General features: G+C 38.8%; 3 protein-coding genes and 1 long non-coding RNA gene across 4 annotated transcripts; all 4 read left to right on the plus strand.

Moving 5' to 3' along the window:
• The first annotated feature begins 652 nt into the window (after window positions 1-652).
• On the plus strand, window positions 653-1,774 carry LOC115668651 (uncharacterized). Its single transcript, XM_030590063.2, has one exon. The coding sequence runs from the start codon at window positions 761-763 to the stop codon at window positions 1,523-1,525; it is 765 nt and encodes a 254-aa protein (XP_030445923.1). The 5' UTR covers window positions 653-760; the 3' UTR covers window positions 1,526-1,774.
• LOC115686066 (rust resistance kinase Lr10-like) lies at window positions 1,468-4,325 on the plus strand. Its single transcript, XM_056304145.1, has 3 exons — window positions 1,468-1,553; window positions 2,189-2,242; window positions 2,318-4,325. Exon 3 carries the CDS (start codon window positions 2,350-2,352, stop codon window positions 3,469-3,471), a length of 1,122 nt encoding a protein of 373 aa, XP_056160120.1. The 5' UTR covers window positions 1,468-1,553; window positions 2,189-2,242; window positions 2,318-2,349; the 3' UTR covers window positions 3,472-4,325.
• Window positions 4,326-11,235: 6,910 nt separating this feature from the next.
• LOC115686063 (PR5-like receptor kinase) lies at window positions 11,236-15,016 on the plus strand. The gene is made up of 3 exons (XM_030611249.2): window positions 11,236-12,082; window positions 13,514-13,573; window positions 13,702-15,016. The coding sequence occupies exons 1-3, from the start codon at window positions 11,266-11,268 to the stop codon at window positions 14,868-14,870; spliced, it is 2,046 nt and encodes a 681-aa protein (XP_030467109.2). The 5' UTR covers window positions 11,236-11,265; the 3' UTR covers window positions 14,871-15,016.
• Window positions 15,017-17,656: 2,640 nt separating this feature from the next.
• LOC130135330 (uncharacterized) lies at window positions 17,657-19,623 on the plus strand. Its single transcript, XR_008814753.1, has 3 exons — window positions 17,657-17,846; window positions 18,914-18,980; window positions 19,108-19,623. It is a non-coding gene; the product is annotated as an uncharacterized LOC130135330 (long non-coding RNA).
• The last annotated feature ends 834 nt before the right edge of the window (window positions 19,624-20,457 follow it).

A 20,457-nucleotide genomic window follows, 5' to 3' on the forward strand; every position in this document is an offset into this window, starting at 1 on the left:
ATAAATTTTACCCCAAAATATTTTTTAAAAATTCACAATCGAATTATGTCTGAGGTTCGTGAAACTTGACTTAGCAAGTATGGAGTGCATATAAAGTGATTAAGTGCGGACGACCGAACAAAGAATTTCGAGGCAAGCTAGTTTTTTACTTATTTTTTATTTTAATCTTTTGCCTCAAAGCTATACATCCATTTTTCCTTTGATCGTGACCCGGGCGGTGAAGAAAGAAGATGGAAAGAAAGAGGGAGGAGGAAAAAAAGGAAGAAGAAATTAAGAAGATGGATTTGTGTAACAGAAGCTAAAGTGATTGGGCGGGGGAGAGAGAGAGATGGATTTGTTTGTTGATGGGATGTGGTGGAGACCCAACAATCACGCGGAGACAGTGGAAGAACATTGGCGATTAAAAGTGGACAAAAGAAAGATCAGATATGAAAGGAGATCCTTTGAATTCTTTGTGGGTGTAACTTTTATAGATGCCACTGAGTTATTGTTTGTGGTTAAAGAGGGGTCTCAAATAATGGAACGAATCTCAGTTTGGGTCCACCTCTGTAATTTCTTGACTTTGCATCCATTTGTTGCGCTGACTGACTTGGGCTTCTCTATCAGACCAGCCGACTCCCCCAGTCTCCAATCAAACAAGGGTCGTCCCATCTCTTTTCAATCTTTTTCATATTGCGCCTCTCCGCCCCGCACGCCCCCCCACGCCAAGCAACCTCTTTACCAATTTCTATTTGCCCAAAGACAAACAGAGGCGTGATTAATGGCTCTCGGCTCCATGAATACCTGTCAGGTGTTGCTACTCATTCTTGCCCAATTTCTGGCGATGACTAACTATGTTGAGCCGAGTAACCAACAGTGCGTCGCTTCATCCTGTGGTGATATTCGCAATATAAGCTACCCGTTTCAATTGAAGAGTGTCCCGAAAGGATGCGGTGACTCATATCACAAGCTAGCTTGTGAAAATAATCACACTATTAGGTATATATTAGATAGCCGATTTTATGTAGTGTCTATCAATTATTCCACTAGACAAGTTAGATATGTCGACGACGGGCTGCAAAAGGATAATTGCTCGTCTCTCCCTCGTAATGCACTGTTGGGGAATAGGCTCAATAGCACTTATTATAACCAAAGTACATTGGTCATTGTGAACTGCTCAAAGCCAATTAGTTCTCCATTTTACATCGCTACAAGTCCATGCATTAAGGGGTCGTATTCTTCCAACACGTCATCAAATTGGAGCTTGTATGCTTTACTCAATCCAAAAGCATCGGATCTTAGGGATTTTTGCAACATTAGCAGGTGGACATGGACAGATTATTTTGGGGTTGGAGAACACATTAACAGTAGCTTCTACAACTACGAGCTAATCCATAGCATCATGGCCAATGGATTTGTTGGCCGCTACCATGTTCATGTTCCAGAGAAGAAAACTTTCTTTTGCTACTTTGATTTGTATGGCTCCTTTCATTTCTATAACCACTTTTATTCACGTCGCTTATTCAATAGCTACACCGGAGGTTAGGTTTGCGGATCCAACTACTACGATGGCGGTAAGTACCCATCGGCAATGAACTTTCACTGTAATTTTGCACGATTCAGTACTCTTTCACTTGCTACGTTCTCTTCAAAACTGGAAAATGAAAGGAATATCTCATATCCAAGAAAATTATGACAAAATAGACATGATAGTGTACGTCAATGTAAATGTGTCTAGATTATAAATTCTTTCCACAAAAGGGCTAAATCTCCCACTGTAAAAAAAAAAAAAAGATTCTTGCGTGACCAACCACATGACTAGTTTTTTGTTGGCATAGAATTTACATTTTTCTATTTTCTTAATTAGTTCTTTAATTAGTCACTCTACTAATAATCCAAGAGACACTTTTGTGGTCATGTCTCAATAGGAGGAACAAAATTATTCATTAAAAATGAAAAGCACTATTTCTCTAGATTTGTTGACCGCTAACAAAGCGAAAGGAGTTTCTTGTATTGTCTATCATCTACGTAAAAAACAAAACTTATTATTTCCAGTTATTTGCAAATGCATGCATCCCACTTCTCGTATTTTTTCCGACAAGATTCAACTTGTACAGAGTAGCTTGTTACTACTCTGTTTCCTCGTGACTTCTGCTTCACAAACTTCTTTTCCTTGAATTCCTTTTCACACCATTCATTCCTTCCACAGGTGTCCTCGATGATATTGCATTTTGGGCTACTTGGGATTTTACAATATTATTAGGTAAGCCGCAATTATTTATTCTTACAATAATTATTAAAAAATATATATATTCTAACCTATCAAAATTTTCTTCAGTGCTTTTTTGTGTAGCAAAGTTCGTAATCGGGATGCCATTTGTCACGATATTTCTAATATACAAGTATAGAAGAAGGCACTTGGCAAATGATAAGAACATCGAAGAATTTTTGCAAGCTCATAACAACTTTTTGCCCATAAGGTACTCTTACTCGAATATTAAGAAGATCACCAGAAATTTTAAGCACAAACTAGGTGAAGGGGGATTTGGTTCCGTATACAAAGGAACGCTCAGAAGTGGCAATGAAGTGGCCATCAAGATTTTGAAGAAGTCCAAGGCCCATGGCCAAGATTTTATTAGTGAAGTGGCTACCATTGGAAGAATTCACCATGTTAATGTAGTGCAACTCATCGGTTTTTGCTTTGAAGGCTCGAAACAAGCTCTCGTGTATGATTTCATGTCAAATGGATCTTTAGATAAGCACATTTTCACTGAGGAAGGTGATAAGTTTCTTGATTACAAGAAAATATATGAGATCGCCCTTGGAGTGGCGAAGGGGATTGAATATTTACATCGGGGTTGTGACATGCAAATACTACACTTTGATATTAAACCTCACAACATTCTTTTAGACAAGAATTTCACTCCGAAAGTTTCTGATTTCGGACTCGCGAAACTTTATCCTATTGATCATAGCATAGTCTCAGTGACTGCTGCAAGAGGAACCTTGGGATATATGGCACCAGAGTTGTTCTACAAAAACATTGGCGGTGTATCTTATAAAGCGGACGTCTATAGCTTCGGGATGTTGCTTATGGAAATGGCAGGTAGAAGGAAAAATGTAAATGCGAAAGCGGAACACTCAAGCCAAATTTATTTTCCACTGTGGGTATACGATCAAGTCAATGAAGGAGAAAGTGTTGAAATGGAAGAAGTTGTAGAAGAGGAAAGGATTGTGACAAAAAAGATGATAATAGTTGCACTTTGGTGTATACAGTTAATTCCTGACCATCGGCCCCCAATGAACAAAGTCTTAGAAATGCTTGAAGGAGATATTGGTAATATTCAAATGCCTCCAAAACCATTTATTTACCCACCAGATGAGACAGTTGACGATGACAAAGCCGAGATGGAATTAGAAACATTCTCAACTTTATCAAGCGCTCCCATAATTTCAGCTAGTTTTCCATTTGGAGATAGCAATGATGTTTAGAGCACCATGCACAATTTGATTGGAAAAGCTTTGTTCCCCACAATATAGTATTATGTTGGGAGGGAGTAGAGCTCGTTTAGCTTGCCAGTGATTACATTTTGTCTTCTTCTAGCTCCTAGGTTACTGTTGTATTGTTGTACTTCATATATAGTTTCACTTTCTTGCATCCTCCTTCAAGAGGTTACAGATATTGGTTAGAAAGCAAATACAAAAACGGTGGGGAAAGGGACAGACATTGAGGATTTTCCTCCCTCATTACGTAATGTAGGGTAATTCCAATTAAAAAGCTAATTATAATACACGATCTTGCTACTTAATTACTACAGGCATAATCAACGACTTATGAATTTATTTTCAGAGAAAATATCCATATATACGTTTTACAAAGTAGACACATATGTCTATGCGAGAAACAACTTTTATTAAAGTGGAAAGGAAGAAGGTCCTAGATGAAACAATTCTATGAAGTCTATATTGGAAGGAACTCATATTCCGTTTTAACATGAAATTATTGACGAGTAATTCTACGAAATTTTCTTTGTTTCTTCTTATATTAGGCCATGCTTTATTAGTTTAATTTGATGAACTTTTTCATCTCTCCTGTCTGATTAACAAAAACTTTATTTGATTTAGAATTTACGTGAATTACTTTTAACTTCACTATAATTTGATATACCATCTTGTTCATTAAGAAAACCATGTCCATGGGTGGTCCATATTGTAACCCTTCTTAAGCTTGGACCCCAGATGGGACGCATGTGTAGGTTCATATAATAACCTTCTTTGGGAAGCGTTCTCTACATGTTCGTCTTATGTGAATTCTAACTAATCCAGTTAATCATCCCTTAACCAAACCACTGGTTTTATGTAGAATATTCACCAAAGAAGACTGCGATACATGCTACCTTACATATACTTGCGAGTTTCCTCTTTGACTCCAGTATGAATCCCTCTTCTTTCCTTGCATGACACGTAGTCCGCAAGTGGTTTTTATTTGTGGATATTGCATTTGGATTCACCGAAATTCAACTTTTATTCCGCAATCGCAACAAATTTTTCTTTTCTTGCAATAGATTTACTTTGATCGGAAATTGATCAAATTTTTTGAGAAAATATTGAAGGGGCTATCATATGGTCTTCAAGGTTGCGTTAGCTCTAATTTAAAATTTCAAAAGCTATTGAGACAATTGCGGTGCAAGTTCTAAAACTTGTTATTGTAATACATTTTAATTTTACAACTTCCATTTCGTGAATTTGAGTCTTGAAACTTGCAACTTTAATGTACTTGTATCCTTCATCAATTTCGTCAGTTTTAAGAGGCTAAAATGCCACATCGTTTTTTGTTTTATTTCTTCAATCATTCGTAACTGTTAATTAAAAAAAAAGTACATCTTAAATTTACATCTACTATAACCTAACAGAGCTATTGGGAGGATTGAATATTAAACCATGCCCAAATTTAATTTTTAATACTAATTTTATTTAAATTAAATATAAAAATAAGCAAATTTAAAAAAAAAATAAAAAAAAAGGGAGGAGGACCGGCGGGGAGGGAGGGCTTGCCCTCCCTGCCACCATTGCCACTCCACCATCGCCAGGAGGGGCCGGCGAGGGTGGGGGACGGCAGGCGAGGGCCTACGAGCCCTCGTCCAGATTCGCGGCCCTCTCCCAGCTCGGGCGAGGGTCAAACCTAGTCGAGCGTCCTCGGCCAAGTCTGGGTGAGGGCCGGCGACCCTCGCTTGATCTACGGGAGGGCCGACAACCCTCGCCCAGATCTAGGTGAGGGCCTGCAGGCCTTAGCCTGCCGTCCAACGACCCCCACTTGCCGTCCCCCTTGTCTCGCCTGCCCCTCCCGACGATGGTGGGGCGGCGGCGGGGAGGGCAAGCCCTCCCTCCCCGCCTGTCCTCCTCCTCCTCCAACTTTTTTTTTATTATTTAAATTTGGCTTATTTTGTAAATATAATTTAAATAAATTTAATATTAAAATAATAATAATAAAGCCACATCATCGCCATGTAGGATAAAATAATAAAAAAAGCCACGTCAACATTTTTCGTTAGTCAAATTGGATGGTGTTAACTTTAGGACTCGATTAAACTAATTTGACAAGTTTTATGAATTGATTGCACTTTTTGCAAATTTTAGAACTCAATTACACTTTCGTGATAAGTTTTAGGACTTCTAGTGAACATATCCCTTTAAGGAAAATGGGCTCTAGTGATGTATGGATAGAATGGATAAAATGTTGTGTGTGTGCTCGTGTTCTGTTTTTTTTTATAGCATCAAATTATGTGGAACAGTTGGAAGTATAGCCAGATCTAGAGGTATTAGACGCGATCGCTACCCCTTTTTCTATTCATTTTAGTGGCTGATGTTTTGTTAAAATGCTGTACAAGAGAGCCACTGCAGGAACAAGGTCCTGTGCTTACCCCTCTCCTTTTTGCTGACTAAGCCCTTTTTTTCATGGAAGCAACTCCTAGTAACCGCATGTTTTTGAAGAATTGACTTGAAAAGTTTTGGTAGAGCCTCAGGACAATTGTTGTATGTTGCAACACTTCCGATGACAAGGTTGGGGATATTTTGACAGGTTTAGAGGCATTACCCATAAGACGATCGAAATGGTTCATCAATTATGAGCGCGAGCTCTCCCAAATTCTTACCTCGTGCAATATTGGGATATTCAATTTTATATTTGATTAACCATATAAGAATTTTAAATGAGAAGTCAACATTAACCTATTAAGGTCGGCTAGAAACCAAGTGAGGTATAAGAGATCTAAGATCGTGAACTTGATTACACTAGTTATCTAACTAGTACCATTTCGATACCTAAACCTGATTATTTTGTCAACTAAGGTGTTTAGGCAGTCTTTTTACAAAGTTATGAATCCTAAGGTTCTTGTCCACTAAGTGTCCACGCAAGTGTTCTTGTAAGGTTTATTATGACCCTAAACTAACCCTAACCATACTAAAAAGAAAGAATAACGAACGTTTTAAAAGTGCGAGAATTAAACGCCCAAGAATTAAAAACATCTAAGTAAAGGTTCGGGAAATGAAAAATCGATACTCGTCGGGCGAAGAATATACATGGCCATGTTATAAGCCCCAGGACATGATTCACATGAGGTAAATTCAAATCAAGTCACATCTTCTCCTAAAGAATTAAGACCAAAGCTATGTCACAGTAATTACTAAAACCCCTAAATTAAAAAGTTATGCTAACTAAGCTAATACTAAACTAAATCTAGTACTAAAGTCACACAACCAAATTAAGACCTATCTCTAAGCTATTTTCTAATTTTTTTAGTATTTTAATATTTTTATTATTATTCCGAAAATAGGGACTTAGGGTCGGCCGCTGGACCCCGCCCGCCTGTGAGGACTAGATCTGGTTCAAAGGGTCTGGGACACAAAGCAAAGATTAGGCCCGAACTTTCTAAGGCCCAAACAAGCCAATTAAAAATTCAAATTAGGCCCGAACTTTCTAAGGCCCAATCAAACATAAAGCCCGAACAGTTCACTATGCCTGAACGAGCCCAATTTGCTTTTGTCTTTTCGGCCATTTCACCGACACTTCACCGTCGTCTTCTTCAGCCACGCTGGACCTTCGCCTCCGACCCCCATCTACGGTCACCGCCATTAATCCCCACTTCTACCCCCTTACTAACAAAGACCGTCGCCGGTCATCGTCCACCCGGAACCAGCATCGTTCACCATTTTCGGCCACTGGCCATCACATATTCGCAATCACAGAACGGCAAAAGCTATGGGGGGCATGAGTTGGAGAAACAAACCGACATGGATATCTCGGTAGGACTGACACTCCTGTCGTTTTCTCACCGGTAATCACCACGAGAACAATCCACAGAAAAAAAAAACAAGAAAATAGGTTGTTCAGTTTTTATTCGGCCATAATGAAATATAGCAGAAATTGAGCTCAAAAGTTAATTAGAAACATCCATCGCACGAGACATACTGAAACCCAGTCAGATTAATCGAAAATTCGTTGACAAATTTATGCAAATCTGGTGTCGGCATTTCATCAAACGCATGGCGTGCGTCTCAGAGGATTGACCCTACATGCCTTTCTAAGTAACGTTTCATCGAAATTTCATCTTCAACAACGAAAATTACTTTAATCCCAGATAATTTCCAGGCAAACAGTGAGGTCAATATCAGTCTCTATTTTCGCTTACCAAGTGACCGAGACATGAAATCTAAATCTCACCTGGAAGATGTGTTTCCCGGTCAAGAATCGCGGTCGAACCAACAACGATAGAAAGCTCTGGAGGCGTCTCCGGTGAGTACGAGCGCAAGTGACAGAGACTTCGCCGAGGACGAGACAATTCAAAATTTTCGGCGAAAGAGCAGAGCGAAACAGGGCAGGTCCGACGCGACCGTGAAGTAGAGATTGGTGACATCGGACGTCGTCTCGAGACGACTGCGAGGACTCCAAGATCAGAAAAGTCTTCCAAACGAGGGGCTTTTCAGGTTCACGTCTCGGCGGTGTGAACGGATCCGCTCTTCATCCTTTACTCTATGGCTTGCAACTCTAATAATGACCGACAATGGCGACCAGCCGCCTCTACTTGCAGAACTAAGGACGATTCAAGAAAAAAAAATCCACGATTCCGAATGGTAGGATTCAACTTTTTTCTTTCTTCTTTTTTCCGTTTTGTCTTGCGACCTCCCCCCTCCTCCAAATGCTTTTCCTCGAGCGAGTATACTCCTGCCTCCAGCTCAGCAGGTTCTCTGGTTTTTGTTCTCGACTTGAATGAGATTTTTCGTTTCTGAGCTCGATTAATTTCTCCTCCGAAAGGACTAAAACCGAATTAATGTTCCTGGTACCATCATCTTAATAATATTATTTATTGCTTTCTTTTTTTTTTTTCCTTTCTTTTTGTCGATTAATTTCTCCTCCGAAATGGAGCTTCAGTCGGAATCCTGATCCTGCGGAGCCCCGTTTTGGCATCCCAAATTTACTCTATGGGGGTGCTTCTTTCTCCGCTGGGAGTGGTGCGAGGACGTTAATAGCTTAATCACTAGAAGTTTGTCATGGAGAGTCACGGAGGATCCAGAGGATCTGTGCGTGCAAATGCTGAGAGATATCTACTTCCCCGAAGGCGAATTTATGAAGGCTAAGAAGGGGTAGAGAGAGCTTCCTGGGGATGGCTAAGCATTCTTAAAAGGGTAGTCAAAGCTGGAGGTCGGTGGGAAGTAGGAAATGGCGAGTGTTCGAAGGCGTGGCAAGTTTCATGGGTACCAGGGACTAAACGATTCAAGGCTGCATCCTGTTGATATGGCACTAGTTAATCGATTGATGTGGAGGGAAGAGACAGGGATCTGGGGCCTATTCAGAGCAATTTACCTGATGAGGAGTGGGCTGTTGCTACCTGGCCGGGGTTCTGGTCCGATTCAGCTGAGTAAACCAGTCCCTCTTCCACCTCTAGCCTAAGATTTAAATTAAAAGGACTTGGGGCCTCTCAATTTAGAAATGTAAATTATTGATGAATTTGCCTGAACTTATTGTTTAGTCGTACCTCTCATTATTTCTTTTACATATCATAAACCAAAGTTTTGTAACATTTTTAAATATGAAATCTGCTCATCGTTGAGATGTATGTGCAAGTGATATTAGAATAGTCCCACATTGAAAAAATGGTGTGGTATGAAATAGTTAATATATTCTAGTTGACTTAAATTTTTCAGTAAATGTAAGTTCAACAGAATGCATTGATAGTATTGGGTTTCTGCTACTCCTTTCCAACAAATGATATAAGAGCCGGTTGTCAGGTGCTCTTTGTATCAAACACACGATACTATGCTTGGTTGTCAGGTGCTCTTTCTACGGAATGGGCGGTACAAGCTCACTGAACTTTTGTTCCATTCACTTGATGCAATGATCTTCAATTTACTTTCGATTGATGCACTATAATTGCAATCTAACCAATTTTCTTGAGAGATGTCGATAGGACCTCCACAATACACATGGCGTGGCTTCAAGTCTAGTTTCACGTGATGTCATATCAAGAAGGTTTCATGGGGCATTTGATCAGCAAATTGGTCGAATTCTGTTTGATGGACATTTATTTGATAGGAAATCAAATAGCAATAAATTCGTAAATGGATAGCAAATGATATGCTGTAAGAGGAACCTTATGAGATATGGCACCTGAGCTATTTTATAAGTACATTGGTAGCCAATGTTTATAGTTTTGAAACGCTGTTGATGAAAATGGCTAGTAGGAGGAGAAATCTAAATTCAAATGCAGAGCGTTCGAGTCAAATTTATTTTTCTCTATGGGTTCATGATGAACTCAACATAGAAAAGGAAGTTGAAATGATGGATGTCGTAGAAGAGGATAGAGAGACAACAGGAAGATGATAATTGTTACTCTTTCGTGTATACAATTGGACCTTAATGATCGACCGCAATGAGCGGAAGCGGATAAAGTACAATTGCCACCAAAGCCGCTTTTGTGTCCAATAGAGACACCAATTGATGATGTTGAGACTCAAATATATCTAAATTCATTCTCATCTTCATCAAGTTCCTCGATGATTCATGACTGTTATCTATTGGAGTATTATAACGAGCTTACGGAATCATTTAGTGCAGGATCTTTCCTCCTGTAGAAATGAAATGCAAAATATAAGTAGTAAAATTGCAGCATCATCATTAACTACATAATCCCTTAGACTTTTACATTATTTTCGTAGTAGTACTAGTGCTTTCTAGTAGAATTCCTCATGGCTATGTTATTCAAAGGCATAGATGTAATGTTTTCAAACTCCGAGGGCACTCTTACTCCGTTAAAATCAAATAATACCAAACTCCGCCTACATTCATTCGTTGTCGTCACTTTCATCGACGTGTAGCTTCCTGCATTTACCCTAGTTCTGCAAAACTCCAAGCATGGAACTGTGGAATGGCATGCCACTTCTGACTTTCAATCCCTTGACCCGACTTTGAGTCGTGCTTTTACAATGGCTGATTTCTCAATTGTCTGAAACAACATATCTATTTAAATGCATGGTCCAGTCTTTACGGTACTTAGAATTTCAGTCGTCTATTTTGATTCTTATGTGTATTTCAATACTTCACGCATATTTTCAATCACTCTTCTCGAAGGTGGGTTACAAGTTGCGGAACCACGCGTTAAAGCAACTTAATAAAACGTGAGTGATATCTATCTCTGAAGTCTACCAATCAGAAAGATTGTGAGAGGAAAACATGAGCCTTGTAATTACTCTTGAAATATTATGATATATATATATATATCATATAGACTAAGATTATCTCAATCAATGACGATGTGGACCTCACAGTGGAACCCACGTAATTAATGGTTGATATTGATCCACACGTTGTACAGTCCATGCAATTGCTTCTCCTCCGAGGCACAGACGTTCCATTGCATAGGAGGCTCCACTTTCTGCACTTTGGACGGCTCTGTGTCCTTGCTTGACTTGGGCTTCTCAAAAGACGACTCCAACACAGATACTTCATTTTTCCATACTAACGCTGATTCCTTGAGAGAATCAATTTATCAAAATTGTCAAATTTTGAGACTGCAGAGAAGTTTCCTTCCTAATTAATGTGAAAGCTATCCATATATTAGTCCACACGATTTATACTTTTTTACTTGACTTTGTGTTACTTGTTGACTTGGACATTTCAATGACAGATGACCCCCAAATGATCTTTTCGATCATATATAATCCCTCCCTTTGTTGAGCCTCCTCCACAATTTCTAAGCTAAAACTTCCTTTCTCGCATAGAGCAGCGGAGAGATGATTAATTATCTCGGCTACCTATTTATGTGCCGTGTATTTTTGCTCATATTACACGTGCTACTACTGGGGACGAGTTGCAGTGCGAAGAAGAATCACTTATGCGCTGCTTCATCTTGTGGCGAGGTCCGTAACATAAGCTATCCCTTCCGATTGAAAGGTGATCCAAAAGGCTGTGGCCACTCTAAGTATGAGCTAATTTGTGAAAATAACCGCACTGTTCTATATTTGCAAGACGGTAGATATTATGTGAAGTCGATCCATTACGATTTCTATCTTGACAAAGATAACTTCCATGGTCGCACAACAGTAGTTGACGATGGTCTGCAAGAAGGTAATTGCTCGTCCCTCCCTCGTTACTCATTGGCATGGTCCAACATCAGTAGAAATTCTCCCTACTATCCTTATTTCGGAGGCTTTGTGGTATTCGTGAAGTGCTCACTGCCCATTCCTTCTACTTGGTATGTTGATACCAAACCGTGCATCGAGGGAGCATACCCTGCCGGCACGCCTCCAAATTTTCCCCAAACGAAGGTGTACTCATACGCTAATTATGGGTTTAATGGATTAAGAGCATCAGACATCAAGGATTCTTGCACTATAACCATGATGGCATTGGCATGGGACTATTTCTGGGGGTGGGAAAGGGATCAGTATGATCGTGCGAGCTTATCATCATACAAGGACCTCCACAGCGTGATGGCCGCGGGATTCAATATCTCCTATGGAAAAAACAAATACTCTGGGAGTGGAGAACCTCGCCTTTGCTTCTTGGGTTTCGGATACCGTACGGAGAGGTGCAGTCATTATAACTCCAGTAAGCGACTTTCCCTGAAGCTTTTCTTTCTTTCTTTGTTTCTTCTTCCTCCTCCTCCTTTTCTTAAATGCTAGCTCTACTATTACTAGATCTTACCAAAATTTAGTCATCGAGTGACGTGGCACGTTTCAATTGAATATGCAATATATGAGATCCACACATTGCGTCAATAATTCCTTTACATACCCAATAAGAAAAATTGCCACATCACTTAACTAAAATATTTTAATGGGTTTTTTGAATAGATTCAGCATGCGTTGCTCTTTTTTATTTTACAAACCAAGGAGCTTTTCTGGATTTGATTCCTTTATATTTGATTGGGAAAAATGTTTAATTTGATAGTAGCTCGTATCACTTACGTGGTTGTAATTATTATGCGGGAGAGTAAATTGGGTATATATTGAATGGTGTTTGTAATCAGAATTACAAACGAGTAATTGGTGGATTTAATCATTTGGTGGGAAAATTAGCAAAAAAATTATAAACTTATTGCACTTTTACTAATTCAGTCATAAACCGTTTAATTGTGCCAATTGAGTCCTAAACCTTTTCACGTTTTACCAATTAAATCCATACAGCGAATTTTGGTCGAAAATCGTTAACATGGACATCAGCCGTCCTACGCGATATGGCTAGCGTTGAAGTGGAGACTTTTTGTAAAAAAATTTCAAAAATTTTAGTAATTTTTTTTTCCTTTTTTTTTTCTTTTTTTACTGTGGCCGATGAGGGTTGTTGGGCCCTTCCCGGCCGCTGGTGAGAGTCGCAGCCCTCACCCACAACCGTGATGGCCTCGCCTAGACCATCGCGGCAGCGAGCAAGGCTGGCCTCACTCGCAAGGTAAAGAAGGAATAGAGAAGAAAAAAGGAAAGAGCAAAGAAAAAATTTAAATAATTCAAAAAATAAATAACATATGATTAAAATTTATCCAAGTCATTCACGTTACCGATTTCCGATCAAAATTGGTCGGATGGACTCAATTAGCAAAACGTAAAAAGGTTTAGGACTGAATTAATATAATTAAAAGATTTAGGATTGAATAAGTAAAAGTACAATAGGTTTAGAACTTTTTTGGTAATTCTTCAAACATCTAGGACAACAACAGCGGAACCGTCTTTCTTCGATAAGAAAGATCATGCTATGATAACCTAATTTCCTAGGTGAATGGAATAAAGTTGGATCTAGGCGCTATATAAGAGAGCAAAAATGAATCACTCTTCTTTATTCTATTCTTCTCCACTTGCTACTTTCAATTAAGAAAAGTCTATCTTTGCACTTTGCAGTGACTGTATGAATTTATCTTTGACTTGGGTTAACGTGAATTATTTTTATATTTGGACGGCTAAAATGATAAGTTTAGGTCTCCATTGATTACTCGTTAATGCTTATTAATCATTTTCAGTCATCACGAACAAATTCTCTTGATTTCTACAGATAATTCTATGGTGGGGCCACTCGCACTCTTTGCACTTCCTTATCTCCCCTTTTTCTTAGGTATGGTTAGTCCTTTTCACCTCACAACTATAAAGATCTTAAGCAGCAGCCTGACCAAAAAAGAAGAAATTGCTATATGTAATTAGAATCATTATGCTACGCTAATCTGTGGACAAATTTCTCCACAGCCCACTTCCTCGCCGCAAAATTCATACTCGGAGCTCCATGTGTGTTGATATTTTTAGTCTATAAGTGGATGAGAAGGCACCGAGCAACGGACGAAAACATCGAAGAATTCCTACGAGCTCATAACAACTTTTTGCCTATAAGGTACTCTTACTCGAACATCAAGAAAATCACAAAAAATTTCAAACACAAATTAGGTGAAGGAGGATATGGCTCTGTGTACAAAGGAATACTTAGAAGTGGTAATGAAGTTGCTGTTAAGATTTTGAACAAACCAAAATCTAATGGCCAAGATTTTATAAGCGAAGTGGCTACTATTGGAAGGATCCACCATGTTAACGTGGTGGGACTTGTTGGTTTTTGCTTTGACGACTCTAAGCAAGCTCTCGTGTACGATTTCATGTCAAATGGATCTTTGGACAAGCACATTTTCTCTAAAGATGGCAATGATTCTCTTGATTATAAGAAAATATATGAGATCTCTCTTGGTGTGGCTAGGGGGATAGAATATTTACATCGGGGATGCGACGTGCAAATTCTACACTTTGACATCAAGCCTCACAATATTCTTCTAGATCAAAATTTCACCCCGAAAGTTTCTGACTTCGGGCTTGCAAGACTTTTTCCCGCGAACCATGACATAGTGTCGTTGACTGCTGCAAGAGGAACCTTGGGATATATGGCTCCTGAGCTATTCTACAAGGACATTGGCGGTGTCTCGTATAAAGCTGATGTTTATAGTTTCGGGATGTTACTGATGGAAATGGCAGGTAGGAGGAAAAATGTAAAGGCAAATGTTGAGCGTTCGAGTCAAATTTATTTCCCTTTGTGGGTCTATGATCAACTTAGCAAAGAAAACGAGGTTGAAATGGAAGAAGTAGAAGGGGAAAGGGAGATAACCAGGAAGATGGTAGTAGTTGCCCTTTGGTGTATACAGTTAATCCCTAATGATCGACCATCAATGAGCAGAGTCCTCAACATGCTTGAAGGAGATATTGATCAACTGCGACTGCCTCCAAAACCGCTTCTGTATCCATCCGAGAAGCCAGTTGATGATATGGACACTGAAATAGAACTCGAATCATTCTCAACCACATCAAGTGCTCCAACAATTTATGAAGGAGATCAATTTCAAAATAGCAATGAAATTACGGAGTCATGCATTGTATGATTTTCTTTTCCTACATGTTTGAACGTATGCAAAATAAACGTAGTTCCATTAGAAGCATAATTGACCATGTAATGTGTGAACCTATATGATTTTAGTGTTTGTTAGATCTTGTGTTTTGCAGAAGAATTGCCCCCTAGCTATCTGTTTACATTTCTTGTTTCTTGAGTACTCCTGATATGATAGACCAAGCTCGACTTGTGTGGACCAATGAGTCTCTCCCTCTCTCTCTCTCTCTCTCTCTCTCTCTCCTCTCCTCTCCACCATTCAACATCAAGCTCTCCCCTTCCCGCCAAAACCTCTCACCCTCGCTGCTCGATCGCCACCTGATCACCCACTTGAGGTCGACCACTTCCACGGAGCAATCTCCCACCTCGACCTCATGTCTTGTGATGGGTCCCATCCCGACCTCCTCACCTTCTCTCTCCTCCTCATGTCCTGCATTCGCTGCTGAAGGTTCACAGTCAGGAGGCGCGTCCATTGGGAGCTCACTCCGTCCAAGCTCGAGCCCAACTTTGTAATTCTCAACTCGCTCATCAGTCTCTACTCAAAATCCAATGATTGGGCTGAGGCGGAGAGGCTATTAATGGACATGGGTAATAAAAGGGACTTGGTTTCTAGGAGTCTATCATCTCATGCTATGTCAATAGTTACATGGAGTTTGAAGCGGTTGATACTTTCGTTCATATACTTCCAAATGGTTCTCCCTAATGTTTATTGTTTCCCGGTTATTCGGGCTTGTTCAGTTCTAAAGAATGCATCGATTGGTGGTACAGTTTCTAGGTTTATAATAAAAAGCGGCGTATCTCGATTCTGATGTTTGTGTTGGGTGTGCATTGATTGACATGATTGCAAAAGGGAAGTGCTGATTTCGTTTCAGCTTTAAAGGTGTTTGACAAAATGCCCGAGAGGAATCTAGTTGCTCGGACTTTGATGATGACAAGATGTATTCAATTGGAGTGTCCAAAGAAAGCTATTGATTTGTTTTTGGATATGCTGGTGAGTGGGCCCGTGCCAGATAGATTTACCCTCACAGTTGTTTTGTGGGCATGTTCGGAGTTGGAGTAACAGTCAATTGGGGTGCAATTGCGTTCATGGGTTACACAGTCTAGATTGGCTTCGGATGTCTGTGTTGGATGCAGCTTGGTGGACATGTACTTGAAGTGTGCAGCTAGTGGATCGCTTCATGATTCGAGAAAGGTGTTTGATGGGATGCAAGATCAGAAGACCATGCTGGTTTTTTTTTTTTAATCACACGGAGACTAAAAACCAAAGTATAGGATGCTGACTAAGACATAATATATTGTTGAGGGTTGATTAAGAAAACCATAAAATCATAGATGGCTGAGTGGAATTAGCCCAATATTGTTGATTGCAATAGGTGATCTATTTGAATGTGGAATGCATTTTAACTATTAGTAATGGTTTTGTATATTAAGACCGGTATATAATAATGGGTATATTGACTCGTCAATATGCTTATCAACAGAGAAAAACGATGAGTAATGGACAAGGTTGGACAAGATTTTTGAATTGTCAATACACTAGATAAATGACTTGCAAACTTCAAAGAAGATCGATGGGGTCGATTATGACATGAAGAACAAACAGAAATGCCAAATCTAGGATTGAGACTAGTTTTGGTGACCACGACATGTTTGAGTTTCATTATAATTACTCGGAACTTGATGAACAAAGTTTTATAATCATTATAATTACTGTCTTTTTTCCCTTTTGTCTTCACAATTTGAGGAAGTGACACTTATGAAATATTGGCATTGAAATAAATACATCTCCAGATGCCTCACTTAAAAGTATTTTTATTCAATTTAGGATACAAAATATTCATGTAAACTCACTTTCACAATACTAAAATCGATTTTTTAGAGAGAATCAATTTGCCAAAAAAACGTAAAATCTAGAAACTTCAGAGAAGTTTCCTTCCTAATTAATGTGAAAGCTATCCATAAACTAAGCAGAGGTCGTGTTATGTTAGCTTTATTGCAAGTACAACAATTTCTACATAATTTCCACTAATGTAATGAAACTTTAGCCGGCCACGTATTTTAATTTTTCTTCGCTTGACTTTGTTCTATTGGTTGACTTGGACATTTTGATGACCAACGACTCCAACTCTCTTCAATCATAGTATGCATCCCTCTATTGAGCCTCCCTCACATTGCTAATTAGCTAAAACTTTCATTGCATCATATCAAACAGCGCAAAGATGATTAATTCTCTCGACTCCATACTTTGTACCATGTTTTGCTTCTCATAATGCATGTATTGCTAATTGGGACGAGTTGCAGTGCAGAGAAAAATCACTTTTGCACCACTTCATCTTGTGATGAATTACGTAACATAAACTATCCCTTTTCGCTTGAAGGGTGACCCAAAAGGTTGCAGCGACTCGAGATTTGAGTTAGCGTGTGAAGATAACCGCACTGTATTATCTTTTCACGCTGGCCGATATCATGTGAAATCGTTGGTCATCCACTATTATGAGAGCCGTTCCATTTTTGGGCATATGGAAGTGGTCATTGTCGAGCTGCAAATGAGCAACTGTTCCTCCCTTCCTCTCCACCAGGTAAGGCCCTCTAACTTCAGTAAAGATGAACAGTACTAAATCAGTAATAGACCCATGGTGACCGTAACGTCTTGCTCAAAGCAAGTGATATCTCCTTTATACATTGCCACCGAACCATGGATAGCTATAAACGGGTATTATTCATATGCCATCATCGATGCAATTGCATCGGATACTGGGAATTTTTGCACCATTAGCACGTGCAGCAAATTCTTTATGGTCTAAAAGATCAGAATTGTCCCCGGCGAATCGTACGATCTCCTACAATGACATTTACAACGCGATAGCCGACGGGTTTGATCTCCACAGCTGGATGCCGCAGAAGAAAACATTTCACTTTTGCTTCTTAGGCTTCCAATACCGAGGGAAACGATGCATATCCTACTACTACTGTAAGTATGCCCTTCAATTACCCGATCAATATACTAATATGGGGCTCTAGCTATAGCTTCTGTGCCTTAAGCGACGGACTGTGAATGACTGGTACAAAAATCAAAGTAACTGATGCAAGGGAAGTCTGTAAAACGAATTAGCCCCTCGAGGGAATTAAGATGACATGCAAAATATTGGTTTCATGTGAAATACGATCATAACAGAGAATAACAGAGAGGAATTTCGTCGTTCTCCGAGGGAAATGATGGTAGCGATCACATTGCATTGCATTTTATTCCTGTTCACACTATGATAGTTGAAACTTGAAATATAGCACCCACTGAAATCAAGTTTTTGCTAATTTAACATTGAACATCTCAAATTTTTAAAAAATATATGATAATTACATTTAGTTCCTTCTAAAAGTTTTTATATTAGCTCAAAGTACCTGATTTTTTCAACTGCTAACTTTTCTTTTACATCGAGAGTTCACAAATTGGAGAATGAAAGCCCACCAAAAAAGTTAATGGTGTGTTTCCTTGCCAAGGTCAGGGTATGTTAATCCTACCTGAGAAGTTGATCAAATATAATCACAAAAAGTTTTAATTCCCACAACCCAAATATGTGAAACATTTAGATATTTTAAGTGGCGATGGGGCCTGAAAATTCTCTAGATAAAATCCTTCGGCTCACAGAACATATAACATGTGATGCAACACTACTTGATCAATCTTTGGCTCCAAATTAGATATAATTTAGCAAGTCGCAAAAGGAGTCTGAAAATTTCATTTTAAAAACATCATAACATATATGTAGTTATTCACATTAAGACAAGAGATTTGTTGAATATATACGACTATTGATTGTTGTCGTATAAATAAGATAGTATGCAAATGTAACATTAGTTATTTATCGGTTGTTATCCTTAAAACATCTTTGCTTCGAATTTCGTTTACTTATAACTAATTATTTACTTAATCAGGATAATAGTACTTATTTCCTTATAAGTATCTTTCATTGATTACTCAGCTACTTCTGATTATATGTCTTAATGTTTTTTTTGGTTGAAATCTCATGTTTTGTGTAGACAATTCTTCCGGGAGTACGGCGCTAAATGTTGCATTGAATAAAGTTCCTTGTTGCCTTTGTCTTCGGTATGGATAATTCTGTTTTCCTCGCATATACGAAAGTCACGCAAAATGTGAAAAAGACATTCTTTGTATGTGCTTTGTAACAAATTAAAACGGACTCTACTTTTCAGTAATCTAATTTTCTTCGCAGCTCACTTCCTAGCGGCAAAATTCATACTCGGAGCTCCATTTGTGTTGCTACTCCTAGTCTATAAGTGGAACAAAAGACACCAAGCAATGGACGCAAACATCGAAGAATTTTTGCCTATAAGCCACTCTTACTCGGACATCAAGAAGATCACCAAACACAAGTTAGGTGAAGGGAGATATGGTTTTGTGTACAGAGAAATGCTTAGAAGTGGCAATGAAGTTGCTATTAAGATTTTGAACAAATCAAAATCTAGTGGCTAAGATATTATGAGCGAAATGGCCACAATTGGAAGGGTCCACCACATTAACATGGTGCAACTTCTGCATTTCGATTACTTCATACAAGCTCTTATCTATGATTTTATGCCATATGGATCTTTGGATAAACACATTTTATATAAGGATGGTGAAAATTCTCTTGATTATTAGAAATGTATGAGATCTCTCTTGGCATAGCTAGAGGAATAGAGTATCTTCATCGGGGTTGTGTTATGCAAATTCTACACTTTGACATCAAGCCTCACAACATTCTTCTAGACCGAAGTTTCACTCCAAAAGTTTTTTACTTTAAACTTGCAAGACTTTATCCACCAATCACAGCAAAGTATCATTGACTGTAGTAAGAGAAACCTTGGGATATATGGCACTTGAGCTATTCTATATGGACATTGGTAGTGTTTCTTATAAAGCCAATGTTTTATAGTTTTGGGATGTTGTTGATGAAAATGGCCAGTAGAAGGAGAAATCTAAATGCACATGCAGACCGTTCAAGTCAAATTTACTTCCCTTTGTGGGTTTATAATCAACTCGGCAAAAAAAAGGAGGTTGAAATGGTAGATGTTAGAGAAAAGGAAAGAGAAACAAAGAGGAAGATGATAATCGTTGCACTATGGTGTATACAATTGAGCCCTAATGATAGGTCATTGATGAACAGAGTCCTAGATATGCTTGAAGGAGATATGGATAAGCTACAACTGCCTCCAAAACCGCTTTTGTATCCGATGGAGTTGCCAGTTGATGATGTTAATGATGCGATAGAACTTCAAACGGTCTCATCTTCGTCAAGTACTCCAGTAATTTCTAACTACCAGTTTGAGCAGGACAATGAGTTTACAAAATCATATATTATCTTATTGTTCCCCTCTTGTAAAAACGAGAAGCAAAATAAAAATAGTACAATCAACATATATCACCATTCACTATGTAATCCATTAAGCTGTTACATGATTTTCATGTAGCACTAGTGTTTTCTAGTAAACTCCCCATTTCCATATTTTGTAAATGACATTGTGTCATATGGCAGTCATTCAATTTTCGTTTCATGCGAATCCTCCTGGTATAATAACGTAAA

Source organism: Syzygium oleosum, unplaced genomic scaffold (assembly GCF_021117445.2).
Source record: "Syzygium oleosum isolate NSW1041296 unplaced genomic scaffold, Sole_v2.1 Sole_v2.31, whole genome shotgun sequence".
NCBI lineage: Eukaryota > Viridiplantae > Streptophyta > Magnoliopsida > Myrtales > Myrtaceae > Syzygium > Syzygium oleosum.